The sequence below is a fragment of the Triturus cristatus genome, chromosome 11 (assembly GCF_964204655.1).
Source record: "Triturus cristatus chromosome 11, aTriCri1.1, whole genome shotgun sequence".
In the NCBI taxonomy this organism is placed as follows: Eukaryota; Metazoa; Chordata; class Amphibia; order Caudata; family Salamandridae; genus Triturus; species Triturus cristatus.
Genome location: NC_140594.1, coordinates 564,193,115 through 564,217,587, shown reverse-complemented (window position 1 = coordinate 564,217,587; position 24,473 = coordinate 564,193,115). Strand labels below are relative to the sequence as shown.

Genomic DNA, 24,473 nt, shown 5'->3' with positions numbered 1-24,473 from the left:
CCCTGCCCCTAGTGGCATCAGGGGTTGTGGAACTTGCATCATTGGAGCTTGAGGCACATTGAAATTCTGCACTCTCGGTCTCTGCACATTCTGTGATTGCACAGCATTATTATTCTGGGGCTGTGCAAATCCTGAATTTGGAACCTGATTAGCAGGGTTAACACAATATTCCTGCTTCCAATGCCCCAACTTATTTCAAAAGTGACAAGGGTTGATTTTCTTCAATGTAACTACATCAATCCCAGTACTTGGATCAATTGGAACACCACAACCTCTGCCTTATGGTTGGAATCCACTTCCACCTTGCATCACAGGAGCTCCCTGCTGATATACTCCTTGCAGAGAAACAGCATTCTCTACAAAAGTCTGACTTTGACTTCCTCTCTGAGTGTCTTTCATTTGTGCAACCATCAATTTCTTCTGTTTTATTTCTATTTCATCATTACAATACTTTGCATACTTCAAGATCTCTTCAACCGGCTTATTCTGCCAACAAATCAACCGTTGCTGGATTACCATGCTAATGTCAGGTCTCAATACTGGCACAAACCTGGACACAAAATGTCCCATATCTTTGGACTCAATTGTCTCCATTGCACCTTACTGCCTAAACGCCTCCAACAACCTCTCATAATAGGCATGAATCTACTTTTTGGGTTCTTGGTTTTTCCTACCAATTTTGACCCAATCAATGTTTGTTTTTGGACAACACCTTTGATTTAAAAAATGCCATCACCCGCTGATACTTTTTCATCACCATGGGCGACAGACCTTTCGTCACCGGATTTCTCATTGGCATCTTCTCGGACCAGTCTGTGGCTATTTTACATTCTGCCCACAAATCCCTTGAGACAAAAATAATCGAACAAAGGGGCCATTAGCATGTCGGGAGGATCGACACCTCCTGCAAGGTGGTGGCAATCCGCCTGACATTTGTGCCCGCCCACATGCCAATTCCCCCCGCCATATTACTATGGCGGGGGGGACCCCCGGCGGACAGAAAGACCGTCCGTCGGTTTTCCGCTGGTAGGCAATCCGCCCGATTGCCTACCGGGCGGAAAAGCAGCTAATATGGTGGCAGTGTCTGGTAGACACTGCCATCCATATTATGATGCATGCGGGGTGTTGCACGGAAAGGCAGGCGGTTCTCGCCGTTGGGGGCCCGTAGCGGGCCCCCAGGTATTCTGGGTGGTGCACATGGGGGGTACCTATGGTAACCCCCTGCAGTTCCATGCACAATATGGCAGGCACCGCGCGATGCCTGCCACCTTGTGCATGGAACTGCACGACATGCAGGCATTGCAGCGGGCGGTGCTGAGAGCACCGTCCGCCGCAATGTCAAGAATGCAGGATGCGCCCGCCAGTGTGGCGGGCGCATCCTAATGTCACCCACGGGACCCCCGCACCTATGGCGGGTGGTCCCATTCTATGAAAGGATGGCGGGCGGACTTTGTCCGCCCGCCATCCTAATGATGCCCAAAGTATTTAAATCAACCCACAAAACCTTTGAGATTTTCACAAACCACTCAATCTGCTTGTACCAAGCCACTGACTTTCTGTTAATTTTGGGAAAGCATTAGTAAATGACACAAAATCACTTGTGCTCCAAGGCACATGAACGTAACCTCAACTGGGCACTTCCTCAATGGGAAAATTTGAGGTATCTGCTCCCTCTTCTATAGAAGGAGGGGACTCTCCTGTAGGTCTCTTTGGGTCTTTCTTTCTCACCCATTTACCTTCCCATTTATCTAGCTCACTCCATTGTTTAATGTTCTGGATCAGAATTCTGTAATCTGTGTTTTTATTTCTGATGTTCTCATGCAGGTTATGTCCTCCTCATTACAACATATGTGGTAGCTCTTTTGTAAGGCTTTGATCCTATTAACATCTACGGCATATTTCTGGGTTAACTCAGATAGTCTGTAATAAACTTGTCCTGCTTGTCTGGTAACATCCTTACACATAAACGCAAGTTAATTTTCTTGGCAGGAATCTAATTGAGCCAATTCAAGATTTCACTAATCATTACGTCCAATTCTAACTTTAATTTTGCCTCATCCACCAAATTTACTCTCACTGGCGAATTAATCGTGCCTTGAATCAATTCTGAGCTTTCACTTTCACTCAAAGGAGCATTGAAAATCTTCATCCATTCATCTATTTTCTGAGTGGTAAGTCTATGTTGTGCGAAAGGGGCATTAGACACAATGCCTTCTCTGGGGGTGCGACGGTTAGCATATAGAGGTGGTTTCCAAACAGGCGTACCAAGATTTGGTGGTCTCTGGAATGAATCTATGGCGACAAATCCCATCTGACTCATAGTCAAATCAGCACTCACAGCACAAGGAGAACTCGCGTTGGTTAGGATCAGAGGAACAAATCCTCCCATATTCTGACTTGTAGGAGTATTACCTAGAGCATTTACTCCAGTAGGGACGGTGAAATTGTGTTGTGTTCCTTATCGAACCAGACTTAAATATATAGGAACCGCAGGACCAGCGGTAACTGGAACAGTAAGAGCATCTGGGGCCCTAAGGGCTATGGAGTGAACAGGGTTACAAATCCCTGAACTCTCTCCCATCAGGTTGTAGTTCATGCACACTGGGGTGACTCCCATCAAGTTAGAATTTGTGTTTACTGGTGCAGTGGCTACTATAAAGTTCTCACTAACACCAGTGCCACTTCTTCCCTCCACTCTGTCCTCATTATATGGAGGTGGGTGCTCTGACAACAATGCATCCAGTAGACTATCATTAGAATCACTATCACTGATCTCACTCATATTATTTGGCTCCCTTGGCTTTCCCTCTTTCCATTTCCTTTTCTTCTTTCTCTTTCTCAGATTCTCCAATTGTTAATGCAGGGTATAATCTGACTCCCTCTATCATATCAACTCTCCATTTCTTCTGCTCTGCATCCCACCTAGCATCAGCGTAAGTACGTAGTGCCTTTTGGGCTCTCCCTTGATACTTTTCTTTTTCTCTGGCATGAGCCACAAGCTCGCAAGCATTGAGCACTACAAGCTTTGCTGGTCTAGGAGGTGGTTTCATCTCATATTGCATCCTCCTCAAATTTCCAATTATTCTCAAGTTAAATGGACCATAGCATGGAAACACCAGTGCACCTTCTTTCTCTGTGATCTTGTGCCATTGATTAAGCCAAATACATGTATGAAGCCCTACATTTATCATCATGTAATGACCTTGGATATCTTCATGTGGTGCCTCTTCTCCCTCTCTAACAGGTATTGTCACATTTACCCTGAACAGATCTTGTACGACTTTAAAACAATTCATTTTTAGGCAAAAATGTTGATAATCACAGATAGAATTTCGTTCCGGCCCAGGAAATAACAGTTTACTCACAACACTCTTTTATTATTCACAACCAATAACAATGTGACTTCCTATCACGTAGTCAACCAATAACAGCACAGCTCCACACCAAACAACCAATCTCAGTGCATCACACTGTGACATCACTCTCACTCCTCGCTGCAGTTCACCCTCCTTTACAATTAACACTAAACACACAAACCAAAATGCAAAAGCAATTTCAGCATTAGGTTTGTCTGCTCCACAAAGGATCAATAGTAATCAATCAGACAAGAATCAATCTTATTCTAATTCACACTCTAATGAAACCTTGACCTGCAGGGTATCATCTGGATTAGTACAGCTTTTCCCTGTGCACTGGGACTCACTATACCACACCTCACTTTCACGCAAAGATAATGACCCAATTTCAATTTGTGCCGTTGACGTCTCATGACAAGCACCACAAACCTTTGGCAGACAATTACAATATAGTGTATTCTACACTTTTGAATACCATCACAGGATCTTAGGCCATGTCGATCCTGATCACAACTTTAACTTCTCCACATTAAGCGCCACACACACAACATTCAAAACATCTCCACGAGACATCACACAATTTCTACAACAGCACTGCAAGCAAAGCATAAGCCACTACAACAGGTAGGCCTAATAATACTTACTCCTCCTCCTCTACAAATCTCTTCTGAACCGCTGGAACTCCGCCGATCCCCTAAACCGAAACATGGGCTCTAGGGACTGGGGATGGGTCTAAACTAATCTAGAATGGGATATTCTGACACCCCCTACTTCAGTAACTAACCCTCCTCGTAATGCTACCATCTGATGGAGCACCGGACCAGTCTTACCATTTATCCTGTGATTAATCTATTATCAAATCAAAAAATAATTGTGTTTCGGTTCATTGAACCATAAAAAGTACTTAGTGCAAATATAAGAATACATTAAATGATTAATAAACAGTTCAGAATAAAGAAAACAAATCAAGGTCATTCAATTGAATAAAATCAACTTCAAGCATAAGACATCTGTAAGCAATAAGGAGCCTTCCTGCTAAGGCACAAAACCAAAACAACAAAGACTTCAGAGTTAGTCCTAATAATGGGCTGAAAAATGGTCCGTAATGCCAATTTGGCAGGTCTAATCTAGTTACAGATTTTGGGGGCCTTAGGCTAGCCGCTAGTGACTATAAAGTGCACAGTGCCAATTACTACGGTTATTCTCCACTTGATTTGGGGCAAGCCGCAAAAACACAAATATTAAAAGGGTAATCATATAACAGCAATTTAAAAACATCCAACATATTAAAACATTGCGACACATCGTGAAATTACATGAGCGCCAGACCCTCACCAGGTATCCATAAAAGTGAGCAAAGAAACGAAAATAGCAGTTCTCTGCCTAATGGCCCTTTGTATGTAAACTGCAGTGACGTAAGTGATCATAGGATTCAGCAGTGACTGTAAATAAATAAAAGCTGCTCTAGTAAACCGAATGTTCGCTAGTTTTAAAAATGGTAAAATATGGATTCTTCTCAAGGAGACATAAAATTTGCAAAAAAACATCAAACATATTTTGAACAGAATGGCCATCACAGAAGCAAGCCGGTGAGTTCTTAAAATAAGAGTCCTGAGTGAGGAAGGCCATAAGAAAATGGACCGTACCAAACCTGAGCCTGACAAATAAAAACCTATGATTAATCTATTAGTTGCCTGAGAGGTAAAGGGGAGTTAACATAAATCTAGCAATTCAATTTACAGTGTATCCCCTTTGAACACACATTAAATGCCAGGAAATGATAAGTAAAGTTAAATGAGTTTTTATTACAAATTAACGGCCAAACTGATTTATATGAATCTCAAGAACATATTGTAAAGATACAGAATCACCAAAAGTAAACTGAACTGTTGAATGAAATTAAGTCTTAGTGGCATTAGGCATACAGAAATTCAGTTGCAGCAAAACACAGGATAAGAAATAGGATTAGATAATCAGTGCACAGGTTTCGATTGTCCTGTCTATGCATGAATACATCTTAAGTCGCCTAAACTAGTCCTAAACTAAAGCGGGGAAAACCTAGTTAAATCAGGGAGAGCAGGAAGGTGTCAGCATAGTGGAGACTTCAGTAAACGTTTTCCAAAATCAAGAAAATGTATAGCATAAAGCCACACAATAGAAATATGAATAGAGAGATCTGTACCTCTCAGCATCCAAAAAGGGATCTGCTCTAAAAACTAAAGTGTGAACACCAATTAAACCCATAGAACATTTGAGAATTCCACAGCATCGACTCCAGTAGGTTTCCAACTTCTCACAGTAGAAGTTAGCAACTTCACTCGATTTTCCCATCCTACGGGTTGAACATCAGGACGACCTTGGATGTCTCCCCGCTCCTGAAATGACATGAATAGGAGTCTTCTCTTAGTTCGTTAGCACCTCTCATTCTTGCCAAATGTTCTCACCCTGGACCTCACTATCGCTAACACACAATATGCCTTTCACTAACCATCAGAACATGTGAACGTCCCTGTAAAAGAAAGGACATTGCTGCGCAAGCACAACTTTCACGTTGAAGGTTAAACATTAAAGACCAAATTCTTAGAGCCTTTGGTTAAGCTAACTCAGTAAAACAGTCAGTGTACACTTTGAATACATGATTATATACGCACCAACTATCACAGAATAAATGCAAAACATTAATAAATGAATACATGAGCACATAAAAATGCAATTTCAGTAAAAGCAGTCTAACTTGAAGTACACAAGTATAAGTGTGAATGAGAACTACAATTTGTAACATTATAATGAAGACATTAGATAACACGTTCATACAAATTCCAAATTTCTACAGTGAATGCACTCCAGCAGTATGTCTAGTACTTCACTCTACATTAGTAAGGTTAAGGCACACAGTAGATATATTGTTCTAATGCACATAAGTATTGCTCGTTGGTGACGTATAGGGGTGGATCTTGAATTGTGTGTCTCCAGTGTATAGCTGTTGAAGCAAATTTGCCAAAGCCGACCCCAATGCATTATTTCATCTGTCTTTTATGAATTGGCTCATTCACTTTTACTTGTACTGGGAGTCAAGGGGTGAGATCTGAAGGTGTTGCAGATGATCCAGCCATTTGGGTCTTTTCATCTCGGTCCACTAATCTCATGTGTGTGTCTTTTTTCAGCTCAGCAGTGTCATTGTTTTTCTCAAACTTTTAAGTGATTCATCTGATGAGTTTTATTTGGGGATTGCATGCTCAAGTGTCACTTGCACATAGTACCATCCATGAGTCCAAAGAATAAAAGAATGAAGATAACAAAATAACTATTATTGAGATTGAATGGGGAGGAAGTAGGTGCTGTGCAACTAGTTTGGGTTCAAACAATTGATATATAACATAGAAATCAGCCATGCATGCTCCCCTGCCCCACTTGTTGGTTTGGAACGGAAATAGCTTTAAAAAATAAAGGCAAATAAATTGGATTTATATTTGACTCAGGAAATGTCCAATAGTTCCCCAGGTGTCACCTGCAATTAAATTATGTTTCCTACTCACCGAATTCAAGTATTCTGTGGCAAAGACACATTTGTAAAAGTGGTTGGCTCAATTGCAACTCGTGGAGAAATGTATTTCCCACTATTTGGCACTCCCCAATATCAGTACCATGATTAAACGTGTCCAGGATTGCTCGGACAGTTCATGTAGGGTGTAGTTTTGAAACTCCTCTCCATTAAATTTGGTGAAAAAGAGGTCTGGCTAATGAGGGTGGATGTCGATTAGTGTTCTAAACCTGCTATTTCTTTTGTGTGGGTGGCAGGGCATTAGTCTCGGCTACTCTTTTTTCAGAGTTTGACTTGGGAATCATTGCATGTTTGCACAATTACCGCTGCTATTGGAATCATTGCACCAGTGTAACTTTTTAAACTTATACTGCTTCTAATTATCTCGCACTACTTGCACTATGCTTATTATGTTTGAAATGTGGTCTGTTGTACATTTGGACATTGCGGCAGAATTTTAATATTACCTGAGTTCCTTAACACAGGCCATTAACGCCATTAACTCAGCGTTCGGCTCCTGCGGTACCCGGAAGTTGGTCGGGGCCGCACTGTACTGGGGTTGATGCTCTAGTCTTCCTGCCTACCACCACTATATCACACACGCTGGAGCGACCGCGCAGTGTGTGGGTGGCAGGGCATTAGTCTCGGCTACTCTTTTTACAGAGTTTGACTTGGGAATCCTTGCGTGTTTGCACAATTATCCCTGCTATTGGAATCATTGCACCAGTGTAACTTTTTTAACTTGTACTGCTTCCAATTATCTCGCGCGACTTGCACTATGCTTATTATGTTTTAAATGTGGTCTGTTATACATTTGGACATCGCGGCAGAATTTTAATCTTACCTGAGTTCCTTAACACACGCCATTAACGCCTTTAACTCAGCGTCCGGCCCCTGCGGTACCCGGAAGTTGGTTGAGACCGCACTGCACTGGGGTTGACGCTCTAGTCTTCCTGCCTACCACCACTATATTACACACGCTGGAGCGACCGCGCAGCAAGCGCGCCGCTGGCGTGCCAAAGGCAAGCCCGTCTGCGCCCGTCGGCGCCCGGAGCACGACCAGCGCCAGAACCCCTGACCAAATTGGACCAGGTACATATGGTAGGCAAGTTTTGCTTGATTTGAGAGTCAATACATGTGTTCCCCACAATATGTTTCCACAACATGATGCCGTAACAGAGGCTCGGTGCATAAACTGCAATTTTAGACTCTCCACAAACACAGTGCCGGGCCCCATGCCTTTACACAAACCAGGGAAAGGCTGGGGGGTAAAGGAGCCTGCCAATGATAGTAGTAGGGAAATCAGAACTAGAGAGAGGGATGCGGAGCAGAAAATCAGTAACCCCAAGGCAACAGCAACTGAATATGCTAGATGCTTGCTGGTCAATGCCCGCTCTGTAGTTAAACACAAATCCGAGTTGGAAGATCTTATCCAACTCTCTTCGCCAGACCTAGTTTTTTTAACTGAAACTTGGACAGATAGCACCTCCGCGCCTGACTGGAATACTGCTGTTCCAGAGGGCTATGCATGCTTCTCACAAGACAGAGTGACTGGCAAAGGAGGGGGGATAGCGATTATTTATCGCGATCATTTTAAAGTACAGTTGGAGACAATCTCTGCCCTCCCGGCAGAAGCACTGCATTTTCGTATAAAACTAAACAACCTTCAGATTTTCCAGGAGATATTGATATATCGCCCACCAGGCACTAGAGTGGCCTTTTCCCAAGCCCTTCTGACACTCTTGGATTCGTACACTGACTCTCATTCCCTCACTATTCTAGGAGACTTCAACTACCATTTAGAATCCAACAATAATACAGACACCATTAGGTTGTTAGACAATCTTGAGGCTTTCAACCTCAAACAACTGTTAACCAGACCCACCCACCAAGCAGGTCACACGCTAGATGGGATTTTTACTAGTAATCCTGACTTCACCTTTTCCAATTCACTAGCTTTGCCATGGACAGATCACAAGGCTATATATTTTAATCTTAAAATCTCCCAGATACACACTAGAGCACAAGCCAATGCTTCTAAAATATTAATAAGGCGATGGGATAAAATCAAGGACGGCGACTTTGAGTCGGCACTTGACCTTTTCCCTACCATTTTAGACTCTGATAACAATAAGGCCGTTCTGCAGTTTAACGACTGGCTATCGTCAGCAGCTGACAAGGTCGCACCGAAGAAATTAGTGACAGTAAAAAGAGTTAAGACATCATCACCATGGTACACTCCAGAACTTAAAAGTCTCTGGCGGCTAGACTATGACAACCAAAAGAAAGTTACCTACAATCACACTATTATGCTATATAAGGAGACAATAATGGCCGCAAAAAAACTGTATTTTACAGCAAAAATAAAGGAGGCGGGCAATTTCACAAGAGTATTGTTCAAATCCGTTAATTTGCTGGCTAAACCTCAGCAAGATAGCACTTTTAAGCCAGACCAAAATCTATGTAATAAACTGGCAGGTCACTTTCAAGAGAAGGTGCAAGGAATTTATAACAATTTCCCAAGCACTCCGAGACCTCAGGACATGACAGTGTCCGTTACTTGCCCTCAATGCAAGCTGACCTGTTTTCAGCCAATAAACAATGGGGAGGCCCATAAACTTCTACTTTCCTTAAAATCCGGGGCACCTACTGATCCCTGTCCCCCTTTCATCAAGCATCAAGCAGCACATATGATCTGCGAAAATCTTACTCCTATTTTGAACCAAGTCTTAGCCTCTGGTTGCTATCCTACAACTTAGAAAATTACATCTATTACTCCTCTTAAAGAAACCAAGCTTAGACCCCAGTGATCCCAAGAACTATCGCCCTATTTCTGGTCTCCCAATTGCTGCCAAAGTTTTAGAGAAACAACTAAACAGAGTGCTAACAGACTATCTCGACGTAAACACCTCTCAACACGGTTTTCGCCCACGCCACTCTACTGAGTCTGCTTTAATTATGGCGGCTGAAGAGATCCGCAGGGTAGTGGATGGTGGGGGGAAGGCGGTCCTTGTGCTCTTTGACCTATCAGCCGCTTTTGACACCGTAAACCATACTGTTCTGGTGCAGCGGCTGAGGGATTTAGGGGTCGGGGGACCGCCCTGTCCCTACTATCCTCCTTTTTGGAGGCAAGGGAGAAGAAGCTGTTTTGGGATGTCATGAAGTCAGACAGTTTTCATCTTCCCTGGGGAGTTCCACAGGGGTCCGCCCTATCTCCGACCCTGTTTAATCTGTACGTCACCCCGTTGGCCAATCTCGTTAGGAGACATGGCTTTGCTCTGGTCTCGTACGCTGATGACTCTCAACTTGTCATTTCCATCACTAATCAGCCAGAGACCACAGCAGCTAGATTCCATGCCTGTCTCACAGAGATTATGTCCTGGATGTGTCAGAGTTATCTGAAAATAAATACAGATTAGACAGAGGTGATGGAGTTTGGGCCATGTCAGCCCCTGTGGAACCCGTCTTGGTGGCCGACTGAGGCCGGAGAGTGTCCATGCCCAGTGGAGAAGGTCAGAAATCTGCGGATCATTTTTTATAACAACCTGAATTTTGGTGCTCAGGTGAATAGCCTTATTTCCTCATGTTTTTTTCTATTAAAAATCTTGAGGAAGATCTTTCCTTTTATACCCCAGGAGCTACAAAAAACAGTGATGGTGGCTCTTATTTTATCAAAATTGGATTATTCCAATGCATTGTTCTTAGGAATTGATAAATTCCAATTGCAAAAATTGCAGTCCCTACAAAACGCTGCAGCCAGACTTCTACTGGGTTTACACAGAGGACAGCCAACCTCAGCCGGAATTAGATCACTTCACTGGCTGCCCATCAAACAGCGTATAGAGTTCAAGTCTTTAACACTTGTGCATAAGGCAATCTATGGGGGCAGTACTGATGACCTTCAAAAACTTTTCGTACCTATTGTTCCTTCACGCACTCTTAGATCGGCCAGTCAAGGTCTCATTGAAACCACAAAGATAAGACGAGCAAGATGGGGAGGCCGAGCAATAACACACTGTGCGGCCAAGCTCTGGAATAAGCTGCCTCTGTCTATGAGGCTTCAATCCAATCTCTAGCTCTTCAGGAAGAGCTTGAAGACCCGGCTTTTTACAGCCGCATAGGCCTCCTTTTACAACCATACTTTTCTGCCCTCACACCTCAGCGCCAAGACGCTTCGGCATTCGAGCGCTATACAAGCACCAAACATAAACATTTGTTGAAATCTGCTATAGATTACAGGAGGGATCGGAAGTGGGAATCAATGATAGATATACGATGTCCCAAACCTTGCAAAAAAATTTGATAGTGGTGATAGGTTTATTTTTTACATTAAAATTGAAAGGCGAAATTTAGCATTTTTTTGCCTTCAAAATATATCAATGTAATTATTTATTGCATCTTTGTAATGCACTGATACACACCAGGAAAATCATTACAGAATTTGTAACAATCCCGAAAGGGGAGGAAAGGAGCGAAGAGACAAGAAAGGCAGACAGGCAAGACAGTATTTTCAATGAGTGAAAAGGTGTTCACAGTTTAAGTATTGGGCAGAGGATGGTAAAATTGTGCGGAAACAAGGCAAAAATTAAAAAGATAATTTCCCATAATTTGTGGAAATTTGATTCTGAGCTTTTTCAGAATTGGTCACATACAAACAAGTAAACTATTAATGTAATATAGAAAGCTACTCCATTTTTATTCTACCAAAAATGTACACTTTTTTGGGGTACCTCAGTATGATCATGTACTCGAGCACTTCTATGTTACTGTAACTTTTATTTAAATATCATTTTTGTAGGCTTATATGAAAGATTACCTTTTCCTAATGCTCACTTTGACGTCCGACATGCAACCATGTCATAAGGCACATGAGTTGCTATGAAACTTTGAAGGCAGCTTAATCTTTTCACTAAATGTTTGGTATGGCCATTTAATTCGTATTGGAAGGAACCTTGTTGTACTTTCACCAGCACAGTGGGAATGTGAATCCTGAAGATATTGAGGCTAGTGAGATCTCAGGACTAACTTGAATAGGGAAAGTGCAAACTTTGGTCAACTAAGAGCAGAGTCACTACTGGGTCTGCGGAAAGGGGTTTCATTCAGGGACTGGTAGCCTAGAACTAGGGTTCAAGTCCTAAAAAAAGAAGTGGGGCGACTCACCAATTTAGGCAGAATGGGAATGACATCACCGGAAGTGACATCGCTTGTGGCATCACAGGAAGTTGCATAATAACCTATGACCTCACCGAAATTGACATCAGATCTTATGACCCCACATATGTTTAGCAGGTCTGCAATAAGTACATTTGAGTGCATTACAATCTTTAAAAAATTAGATTTTGCATTGGGTTGTGCCAAAATATTGACACGTTCCTGATGCAAAAGCTGGGCCTCAACTTATACATTTTTTTTTAAACCTTGCCAGAAAGAAATTGCAAACTTTGCTCAACTAAGAGCAGAGTCACTACTGGGTCTCCTGAAAGGGGTTTCATTCATGGACTGGTAGCCTAGAACCAGGGCTCAAGTCCTAAAAAAAAGGAAGTGGGGCAACTCACCAATTTAGGCAGAATTGGAGTGACATCACCGGAAGTGACATTGCATGTGGCATCAAGGGAGGTGGCATCACAACCCATGACTTAATCGGAAGTGACATCAGATCTTAAGAGCTAACATACATTTAGCAGGTCTATCATGAGTAAATCAGGGTGCATTACAATATTTAAAAGAAAAATGGTTTTGCATTGGATTGTGCCAAAATATTGATGCAATCCTGAAGCAAAATCTGAGCCTCAATTCATACATGTATTTCTTTAAACCCTGTCACAAAGAAATTGGCAATGAGGAGGAACTTGGCAGTAAATCTGTTCTGCTTAGTTGGCTGCAGTGTCTGTATTTTAAAATATATTATGGGGTTAAGGCACCTGCTGCAGAGATCTTTGAGTGCCAGCTAAATCTCAGTAATAATATTGGTAAAACAACCTGGAGGATAACGTATTTACTTGAGAGATCTATGTTTTACCTAGTCCTAATTTTGAATCAAAGGAGCATAGAAGGTTAATATGTCTCCTGCAAAGCAAAGCACATTTTGTAACACGCAGATATGGGTAAGTGGGTTACTGCTTATAAGAAAGAGATCATTTTGTAACTTGCAGTTCATAAATTGTAATCCTTTTAATATAGCAATGATACCTTGTAAAACTCACTGTCTTATGTAACACATCCTTTATATTAATACACACATATGATTTATTGTCAATGTATAATCTGTGCATGTGATGTGATGTGATGTAAAGCGCTCCAACACCCTGTATTGGGATGAGATGTGGCACTTCTCATCCAAGTGCAGGGTGCAGATCATTTTACATCACACATACTCAAATTACAATTTAAATACCACTATTTTGGTTTATTTCTTTTATAGCGCTTTAGCGCTACTGTAGTGCTAAAGCGCTATAAAAGAAATAAAACAAAATAGTGGAATTTAAATTATTTGTGTAAATACTGGGGCGACCAACACATCTGACATTCTTTCAGCGTATGCATATCTCTTATATACAAGGATTGAACAAAGTCAAAAGCATTTCTCTCGTAAGTACCTGTGAAGTGATAAGATGTGAGCCTTTGTTTCCCCTCCATTGCGTCTAGGTGTGAAGCTCCCAATTGCTCCCAGCCAGGATACTCCAACAAAAAGAGGCATATTGGCCTCTTAACTTCGGCTTTTGTTATGGGTGAAGCTGGAATCAGCAGTTCTCAAGAGAAATGCAATACTTTTAATTGGAGAGTACCGGCACTTCTCAGAAACAAGCAGGTACTGAGCTACAGAGTACCTGCACTTCTATTTTACCATTTCAAGCACTGCTTATGGATTTACCACACTCACCGCATAAACCACCATCTGCAGCATTATTTTGCGTTTAGTGCAAATGGATCAAATGTTACTAGAAAGTACCAAATGGGCGCTGCATTTGCAAACTTTAACTGGTCATCTTTAATTTGCTGATTGCTACATTCAGGTGTTAAACTGGTACTAATGATGTAGACCCTATGGCCATTCAGTATTATTGTGTGTTTAAATGCCGAATAATAAAATAATAATACTGCCACAGGACGTGCTGCATTACACCACATACTCTCCAATTAAAAGTATTGCATTTCTCTTGAGAACTGCTGGTACTCTCCCTCTCAAAATAAACAAGCATTGGCATAGCCAATAGGTCTCGCCTTTGGGACCTTATAAGTGTTTAGCCATGCAACAGTTGCATAACTAAATACTTATAAGGTCCCAAAAGCGAGACCTATTGGCTATGCAAAGCGGCCGTGCGGCAGCTAAAGCTAAAGTGATCACGATCAAACTTCAAAGCGGCCGTGAAAATGAAAGTAATCGAGGTAAAGCGCTGCGCGCGCGCCCGCGCACATGCACTGTTGCTCTAGGCTGACCTGGTAGCACTTTTTGGAGCCCTCTCAATAAGTCTTGCCAGACCAGCGCATGCGCTGGGTCAGGCAAGACCTAAAAAGTGCTGGTACTCCGTACCGGACAGTACCGGCCCATTTAAAGCACTGTTTATACAAACATTTCAATGGTGACAAAATCTCATAATTGACATGGGTTTAGCAATGTGTCAATTGCCAATTTTTGGCTGGGTTTCTCTACAAAGTGGAGTTCTGGTTTGGGTTTTGTGAACCTCCCAAAGGAGGCCTAGATAGATAATATAGTCTGCATGCAGGGCCTGCTTACTCCTGTTTACGTCTAACTCCCAGGATGCATGTCTCCATCTCCTTGCCTGTAATAGGCGTCTTTTTGTCCCCTTTGTCCTGGACCAGTGCTATAGTAAGGCCATGTAGGCATCAAAAATGGCCTTGTCTGTGCGGGAAGGGAAGCATTCACATAATTTTGCCTCGAGATGCCTCTGTATGCCATTTGTACGAGCTCAGCTGGAACAAAAGTAAATATTAACTTCAAACCCAGAAGACAGAATCAAGTTAGGAGCAATAGGACTGTAATGCTAGACATATTGAATAAGAAAGCAAATGAATTCCAAATCCAATTTCTTCTTGTGACATTATTGTAACAAATTAAATTAGATGTAGGTACACACATTGCAGTGTACATAGTGTGTACCACTGCATCAAGAAAGTACATATATTTATATCTTGTATTGCTTTTTAAACCATGTACTTTCCAGTCTGACAGCTTACGAAGAAAATGCATGGCATGTCATTGTCTAGTGCCTTACAGGGCTGGAGCTGCGCTTTTTGTTACTTACCTGTCACAATGACAGCAAATATATCCGCATTATGCCCTGACTGCTCAGTGCCTTGTAATAGTGCCAAACTAACATCTATCGCTGATAAAATATGATTTTATCATGCATAGTGCTCTGATGCCTTGCAATTTCTACCTATTGTAACTATTGCATGCATTTGTTGTACTTTACTCCTGCAAAGGGCCTAGTCCTGCATAATGTAGGCCTGGAATCCCCTCATTACCACCCGTGTTGTACCCCAGATGTGTGCACACTCATTGCCTCTGTAAAATTCTACCCCGATTGTACAGTCTTTTGAAACCTGTTTCAGATGGAGTTAGTGCTTTACAAGACAATACATAAATAAACAAGCATTGGCTAATCCAATGGGTATTGCTTCAGCTGCCAGTCTTTAGGCTTTCACAACGCTTGTTTTATTTTGTAATGGTTTTCAAAAACGTTTATGTGATAGGGGAGGCGGCCGGGTCCTCACCAATATGAAAAAAAATGGCTAAATGCTAAAATATTTCTTGTCTCAAACAACACTCATGCTTTATTAGTCCTGGGCAATTTAGTGAACTAAGTTAAGAGCAGAATGCTGTCAGTTGCAGTGCAGTTAGCCAGAGGCTGAAGAAGGCTGGACCACTGCTTCTTGCTGTATTGGGTGGAGAAAAATATGAATATGAATGACAGAACAGACCAATGGCTGAAAGCCCAATGAGTAAGCATCATATATGCGCATAATTTAGCAACACTAAAAGGTTTTAGTTAATGCCAAACCTAAAAATAAAAAATAAAAATCAGTTAAGTGCTTTAGCTCATGTTCCCCACTGAACAGTAGTATATTTAAACTACTAAAGCTAATTGTAGTGCTGTTTTGTTCTGCCAAAGCCTGGCCTATACATGATCACTTTTGCTTGAATTTAGGAACCGGAATTAACCTGTCCATGATCTGGCAACAGGCAATACACCAATCTAAAATTCGGCCAGGACCGTGAGTGTACAAGTTATATATGAGTCCAACTACAGCTATCTGTATGTCACTTTAAAACCGGATTAACTAGATCAAGCCTTCACCCTCTGCTCTTATGTTTTCTCAACACGACAGGGAGACATCCTCATATGACCTCTGGGTGACATGATATGAAGGTCAAATGCATTGCGCTTTTGATCACGTTTAACATCAGGCTCTATCTTTATGCATGGAATTAAGTTACTTAGGCTGTATCCAATCATTTTATCACGTGTCTCCGAGCAGTCTGGTGCCCATATATAGGTGAAAGGACAGAGGCTGAGTGGAGCGACTTTAATGGGCCATGCAAAGCTGTGGTGACTAGCAGGAGCCTAAATATTTTCATTTGGAAAAAGTTAATTACGTGGTCCAATGGTGTCGTGCACCACAGCCAAAATTCTGGTGCCATTTTCTGCAATAGTGTAATGCATTTGTTCTTAATTATTTTTCTCGCTTTCCATATCGCTTTTGTTTTCACACCATTTTTGTTTACTCTTACACGGTAATCCGACACATGCTCACCACACCTTGCTTTACATGTCATGGTGCGAATACTTCTATACACTGGTTTCCTTCCCCCGCTCCATCACTGGGTCCAGTTCATGTTTAGTAACGTTCTTCAACTCCAATTACCGGTTTATTATTGATTCTTGTCCTATACATAGGCGCAGAGCCAAACTCCTACCTTACGGAACGTTATAAAATGCAGGCCACGCGGCCGAGTCCTTTCTCTGCGCACTTGGAAATGACACAGATCCCTCCTCGGCTGGCGCACAGAGACTGCTCGGCCACGCGCACTCCTCTCACATACAGCCAGCCAATGAAGGTGAGCAGTGGTGCAACGACTGTAGTACTGCGGGCGACGTTGTGACGTCTGCGCTCGCCTCACGTCAGTAGGACAGTGTATTTTCTGATGTCACTTTCTAACATCAGGTGTGCTCTGGTGTCACGAGCAAACTAGTGTAATGGAAGTAATAGGAAACGCAGCCTTCTGTTATCATTGTAATCTAGTCACCTAGCAAAGTTCTCCATCTAAACCGGCTCCCTTAACACCTGTCCGCCCCCTCCATCTTGTGTCAGCTGTTCAGCGTCAATAGAATACTGCAGCCACCTGCTCCTGTGACGCGCTTGGTCTCCTTTGTCTTTTCCTCACAGTCTCCACCCCCCCCCCCCCCCCCCTTATCCTTTACTGTTGCACTGCACTTGAGTCCCTGGTATTTACTGTTATTCGTATAGAGACCATCATCTTAAGACAAGAGACGTGCCATAAAACAATCACAACTAAACACGCAATAATGTGGCGAGTGTTTATGTGTAAACCTTATCCTCTTGTAGGTGTCTGCTTCTTGGTGCAAGGACATGACTTTCTCCTTTCACTGCGCAGTTCCATCACTGTGAAGGAGAGCTTGGGGCGTGTATAACACGCGCATTTCAGACTTCCTCCCTCTGAAGTTTTGAAGCCAGTACTGTTTGTGTAATAAAATCAGCTAAACATGATGTACAGAGCATACATATATATTGTATGATGTGTGTGTATATATATATATATATATATATATATATATATATATATATATATATAGAGAGAGAGAGAGAGAGAGAGAGAGAGAGAGAGAGAGTACTACACACTCTGTGAAATTGTATTTATTAACAATTTTTAGTGTGGGAAGGGGCCAGACTTCATGCGCATTTGTTTATAAAAAACTATTTCACCAACACCGAGGTGCAAGTTAAGTGTGTGGTGCAAGTAAAATCGCATGGTATTAGTAGAGTTCTTGATAGTCATTGTAACATGTTATTTGTGAGGCAGTAAACAGTGTTTTTCTCATGACAGTTTTGCTGTACCGTGGTTAAAAGCAACTTTTCAGTGTAGTGATGAATGTAAGAAAGTGTGTTTGTTGGTATAATTGCTTTAAATCATGTGTTATTGGGTCACATTTATTTTCACTGCTATGACATAAATGTTTATGCCAAAACGGTGAAAATAAATGTGGCCCAATGACCCATGTTATTTGGAGCAACTGTACTAAAAAATGTGCATTTGCATCAGGAGGGCAAGTGCGCGGGGGAGGGGGTCCTGCGGGCTAGGTGTTGGAAATAATAGTTTAAAAAAAACGTATCTTTACTCGGCCACCTCCTGCGTCTCGTCACATTTTCCGCCTCACCTCTTCCTGGGTCCCAGCAGCCCCTGGGGCAGATTCCCATCCAATCCCTGTGGGGATTGGCCCGAGCGGGCTAGAAATACGATCCGCTCATGCCGGGGACTCTGTGGCGGTTGCTCCTAAGTGCGCATGTGTGTTTTGGTTGGCCTGAGATGGCGGTCAAACACGCATGAGCACTTAGGTAGTCCACGTAGCACTCCTCCTCCCCCTCCAATGCCTGTCCCCGCCCCTCCCTACAGCGCTGGGTAAGAGCTGGCAAAAGCAAAATAAAACGATGCAAGAACATCGTTTTATTTTACATTTGCTGGCTCTGAGCCAGGAAGTGGGGCGACGCTCCTCCGCCATTGCAGAGGAGCTGCCGCTGATTCGCACTATTATTACTACAGTGCAAAGGTAATTTTCGAGTTTATTACTGGGGTACAGCAAAATCGACATGAGATAAACGCTTTTTACTGCCTCAAACATTGCATGTTAGAATTACTTTACACAAGGACACCACGCTCAATCACTTTAGTGTGATTTTACCTTGCTGCAAAAATGTAACTCCTTGCATTTTAGTTTGGTTAACTATGGTTTGTTGAAACAAATACACATGAAACAATGCATTGGCATAAACCATATATGCATATGTGCTGAGTATACTATGCCATTTATCGCCGTTGTTGAGGGAGGGTAGGGGCATCATGACTCACTTGAGTCTTCGCCTCCCGTGAGTCATGGTTCCTCCCCACACTCACAAAAGGTAACAAATAGCATATTACATTCTGCTATCTAAATGATGCGTATGTGTGTGTGAGTGTGTGTGTATTACCTACTGGCGGTCGCCAGTAGGTAGTTATAGTTAGGACCACGTTTCCATAGGAAATCCGCAACATTCTATTTTGAATAACTTTGGCGCCGGTCGACGAATCCTCGCAAATTTTTCAAAATAGGTGGGGCGCTACGCTCCGCTCCTACCCTGAAAGTCTCGGGGGGATTCGTCAAGCGGGGGCTGAGATAAAAGGGGGGTCCCAAAACGCGTTTTTCCCATGCATTTTTCCATAGGACCTTTAGACAGGGCTACAGCCCGAACGGCTGAACAGAATTACTAGAAATTTGGCAGAGAGGTAGTCCTCAGGTCAAGGAAGTGCCTTTTGTAGGTTTGGTGTAAATCTGTTCAGTAGATTCTGAGAAAATAGCCTTTAAATCAATATATATATCTGAGCCAGCTTACGGTGCGCTTACGGTACGCTTACCGTACGTGTACGGTGGCGTGCGCGAGCGCGATTCTGATTGGCTCTTAGATCTTAGTAAACATTCGAATCGGCCGAAACCAGGAAGCGGCGGCCGCCATTTTCTCTCTCGCACTGAGAGTGATTTCTAAAATATAAAGCCCAAAAACATGTAAAGGGGCTGTTTAGACAGCTCCCACACACATAGCCATGTTGAGGGAGTCCCCAAAGATCCCCCAAGGCCAAAAACGGAATTTTTATTTTTTCGGTAATTTCGCGTACGGTAAAAAATTAAAAAAAAAAAAAAATTATCCACACTCTCTCCACCCCGTGTGCAATTGTTGCCCGCAGGGCACCAATTGTGCATGGCTTATTAGAGATGAGATAAACTAAAATATTTAAAAAAAAAATAATAAAAAAAAAAATTATCCACACTCTCTCCACCCCGTGTGCAAATGGTGCCCGAAGGGCACCATTTGTGCATGGCTTATAAAATATACGAAAAATTAAAATATTACCTTTCAAAACGAAGTGCATCATATGTCCTCCATGTGCGCACGGTGCGCGAAGCGCATCGTGCGTACATGGCCCATCTAGCGTAACGTGGGCACGCGGTGCGCGTAGCGCACCGCGTGCCCACCGTGTGCCCACCGTGCGTGCACGGCACTAACTGCATAAAGTGGGCGCGCGGTGCGCGAAGCGCACCGCGTGCTCACTGTGCGCGCACGGTGCGTGAAGCTCACTGTGCGCGCACGGTGCGTGAAGCGCACCGTGCGCGCACGGAACGAACTGCGTTAAGTGGGCGCGCACGCCACGAATGGCGTAAAGTAACTTAGCATTTAAAAAACCGTACAAATTCACTGAAAAAACCATAGGTTTCACACACGTTATAGTTAGGAATTAGCATTTAAAAAACCTTGCAAATTCACTGAAAAAACCATAGGTTTCACACATGTTATAGTTAGCGGAAATTTTACTGATAAAAAACCAATGAAATTCCCCCGTTATAGTTAGTGCAGGCAACTATAACTCACGCGACCGCAATCTTCTGCTGATGACATATGTGTCTTTATGAAAAAAAAATATTTGTAATATATGTATAGCTAAAAATGTATGGAAGAAGACATGGGCAAATAAGTGTCTAAATACAGTATTAGCATCAGCAGAGGATTGCGGTCGCGTGAGTTATAGTTGCCTGCACTAACTATAACGGGGGAATTTCATTGGTTTTTTATCAGTAAAATTTCCGCTAACTATAACATGTGTGAAACCTATGGTTTTTTCAGTGAATATATATATATGTTCAACTTTTATTACTTACAGACAGAGAACTATTCTAAATTGGTAATATGGACTTTGGAACCCATGTTGCAAAGGTGCAAGAAGTAGGGATATTGTGGGTGGTGCAGCACCCTCAAAATAAACATACTGGAGTTCAGAGGGTGAATGAGCAATAAAGATGTCTTTAATTTTTGTTTTTATCTTGTCACCTCTGCTATGTGTTCAAAGATAGAGGCCAAATGTCAGGCTACGTCTTCTGACAGTTTGCTACTTATCTATCAACATGAAACGCATTTCTTTGTAATTCTGAAGTGTGATAGAAACAAAGATTTTAATAGGCTCAAAACAAATCAAGATACACTAATTGGTGATTTGCAAATGAAGAAAATTTGCTAAAACCTGTGTTCCACATACTATTGTTTGTGCACTATATTGGTTTATCAGTAAAACGGCATGTTCGGTGCAAATTTTTTTGCCATTTCAAAGGAAAATGTAAATGACAATGTGCTGCCACTCCATGCTTTAATATTTGTGCTTTAAATTGCACCACCACTTACACACCTCACCCGTACCACTCTCTTGCTAAATTGGCGTGGCTCATTTGCTGTACTTGTTGTTTTTGTGGTAGTTGGATTTTTCACAAACCCTTGAATTCAGTCATGTAACAATTATGGCAGCACCCCCACTCTGAAAGTTGTTCCAACACCACTGCCATGTTATTGACCTCAGCTGACTTCTCCTTTTTGACTTCCTTTCCCTTCTCTTTGTACAATCTTACATAATGGTACTACTTAGAACCCCCAAAGCCTTAAGAAACACAAAGGGTCTTGTTTAGAGTTTTCCTGGCAGCGGGACATCTGCCAAATATTGTCCTATGCCCCCTCTGCAGTATTTAGAATGCCATTGATATCAGTGCACACGTAAGACGGTGGACAAGAAGTCCGCCACTTTTGGGGAGATGTCCCACATTTGCCCAATTCTAAGGAAGGCCCAGAATGCCTTCTGGCCAATGAACGATGATGGCCTTCACGTGATATTGAGAAAATGGTATAATGCTCTTTCTGGTAAAATAAAACAACAAATACCTCTATTTTTGCTGTTAAGGCTCTAAGGCTCTGCAATATCGCAAGTCACTGTTGGATGTCACAAAAATATCACATAAAATCATGATTTTAGAGTTTTTTTGAGAGCGAAACGGCCAACATCGCCTGTACTGAAGAGTAGAAAATATTAAAATAATTCCACAACATGCAAGCAGTTTGAAAGACCCCCCCCCCAAAAAAAAAAAAAAAAAATATATATATATATATATATATATATATATAAGCAGGCAACTGATGTGGGTGTTGATTGGTCTTTTGTCTCTCCAGTGCTGCCTTTAGGCACAGGAGGTGGTTTCCTGGAGGCAGCGGCTGTGATGTTCTGCAAAGCAGGTGAAAAGCAGTTGTGAGGAGGGTGTTTCTGTTTTGAAGGCTTAGTCACTGTTTCAACAGAGGGCAGAGCTTTGCTTTATCCACAAAAGAATTATTTATAGCAAAATACTCAGTCTGCAGAGTGGATAGTGACTGGAACGCGCTTTGTGCTTCTCTTGCCTCAATGCACTTTAGCTGTTTAATCCGACGCCTTTCACCACAGTCAATTGACAGCTTGACCCTTTGATTATCTGCAGATTTAAAGGCGTGGAGACCTACCCTCCGGAGCGGCGTGAAGATGGAAAACAACACTACAACCATATCCCGGGAGGAGCTGGAGGAGCTGAGAGAGGCTTTCAACAAGATAGGTGAGTCCATGGGTACCTGCAACCTCTGTCCCTGCGTCATCAAGAAGGCCCCCTTCCTTTCAGCTCATCTGGTTGGGTGGGACATCAGTTGATGCAAACCATTGAGATGCTGCCTCTCCTGGAAACGAATGGGTTAAGCAAACTTGACCAGCTGATCCTGATTCCCGAAGTTGTTGTCTTTGCCAGTACCCATTTCATGTGTGAGACAACAACTTGTTATTGTGTTTTATCAACTCATGAGTGGTACACAGGTTGTCCCAGATTCATAACACTAAGAAGCATTTGTGTATACTGCACGTAGGTGCCATTAAGGGGCGGATTCCTAAAAAAGGAATGAGTAAGTCTGCAAATTTAAGCACAAACCTCTGATTCTCTCAGATTAACCCATTTTATGAAATTTTCAAAAAAACACAGGGCTGCACTTTAATTTCTACAGAAATTGTTGCTCTCAAGTCATTCTCCTGCTTTCCTTCTCTAGCCCTCAGTAGTACCTCTGCATGTTCTTGATAGGCTATCGCCAAGGTTAGGCAAATGTGTGTTTGTGTGTTCCTTTTCTCCATGCATTTCCAGATCCTTCACATGGAAAACATGTTTCTATGTGGTAAAATCCTTTCGCTGTCACCCACTGGATATCTGTGGCTGTTCGGTGAGCGTTTCCTCCATAAATGCCCAATTACTACAAAGTTGTTAGAACAGTTGTACAAGCGCCTTTGTTGTGACTAATTGCATTGGGAGTCTTTGTGAATACCCACAACTTTCTGACTTTGCAGGTGTCCCCAACATTTCCAGTCCAACTCTTATTGTCGCATGCTTTTCCTGAATGTACACCTGTGTGAAATCCTGCCCACCCAGCAGATACAGCGCATTCGCGCATTCCATCTGTGGCTCCTATTAGAACACAGACCCTGATTCCATGAATTTGATTCTGTGATTTACACTTCAATCAAGTCAGATACGCAAAAATCAGGCCCATTTTCTTTGTGCTCGCCAAATATTCTTACAGAAAATTACATAATCCAAACAGAATTTACAATCACATTCCTTTAGCATGGAAACCCCCTAGCAGCTGGTTTAAATATTGCCCAGTATTCGTGCTAAATATTCTGAATTTGAGAGTCTTAAGTTGGTGTACCTGGATTCCAGGTTGTTTAGGTCTCTGCTGAAAGATGAACACGCCATATTTTCAGCTCAACATGACCTACGTAGGTTAAATATTTACACCACTCCCCACTGTCTAATAAAGCACCTGTTTGTGTGTGTCCAGTTTTCCATATGATGCTTAATATTGGGAGCTTGTCTGTGCCTACCTTATCTCCGTAGTTGTGATCCAGTGAAGTAAACCACAGGATATTTAAGAGATTTGTGCATGATCAAATAGTTTCCTATTGTTGGGACTCTTGGATTAAACCTCTTGTCTCCTACTGAAAGTACCAGTTGAATCGGCGTAATACAATTTCTTATGTTACGGGGAGATTATAGTATATTTTTCATAAAAACATAAATTTAACTGGTTAGTTCTAATTTAATTCTCGCGCAACACAGATTCGTTTACCGGTGAAGTGGTTTCTCGGTGCTTCATACATATGTTTGCCACTTAGCAATGGTGCGCATTTTATTGCCCTCAGAAGAATGCAAAAGTGAGCAGACCCCAAGGATTCAAACCTATGACCACACAATTAGGTACATGTCTCTGAAGGGGATGCTTTTGTCCACTGAGCCACCAGACACGTTATACTTGGAGGTAAGATGGTGAGAGTTCCATCTGGGAGGCCTGCAGAGTTGTAACCAGTCTCTCTGCAGGCACAGGGCAGCAGTTGTAGAAGAATACAACTGGATACTAGGTAGAGGCTGGAGTTCAGAGTACAAACTAAAATAAAATGCACGTCC

The 24,473-nt window shown here is 42.3% G+C and overlaps 1 protein-coding gene across 2 annotated transcripts in view; it reads left to right on the top strand.

The window, feature by feature from the left end:
• The window catches only part of PLS1 (plastin 1), a 533,668-nt gene that overhangs the window by 188,060 nt on the left and 321,135 nt on the right, over positions 1–24,473 (top strand). For both annotated transcript variants that reach the window (XM_085633623.1, XM_085633622.1), the window contains exon 2: positions 22,476–22,586. In XM_085633623.1, coding sequence (XP_085489749.1) covers positions 22,517–22,586 — 70 coding nt within the window. In that variant the 5' untranslated portion in view covers positions 22,476–22,516. The remainder of the gene's footprint in view (positions 1–22,475; positions 22,587–24,473) is intronic.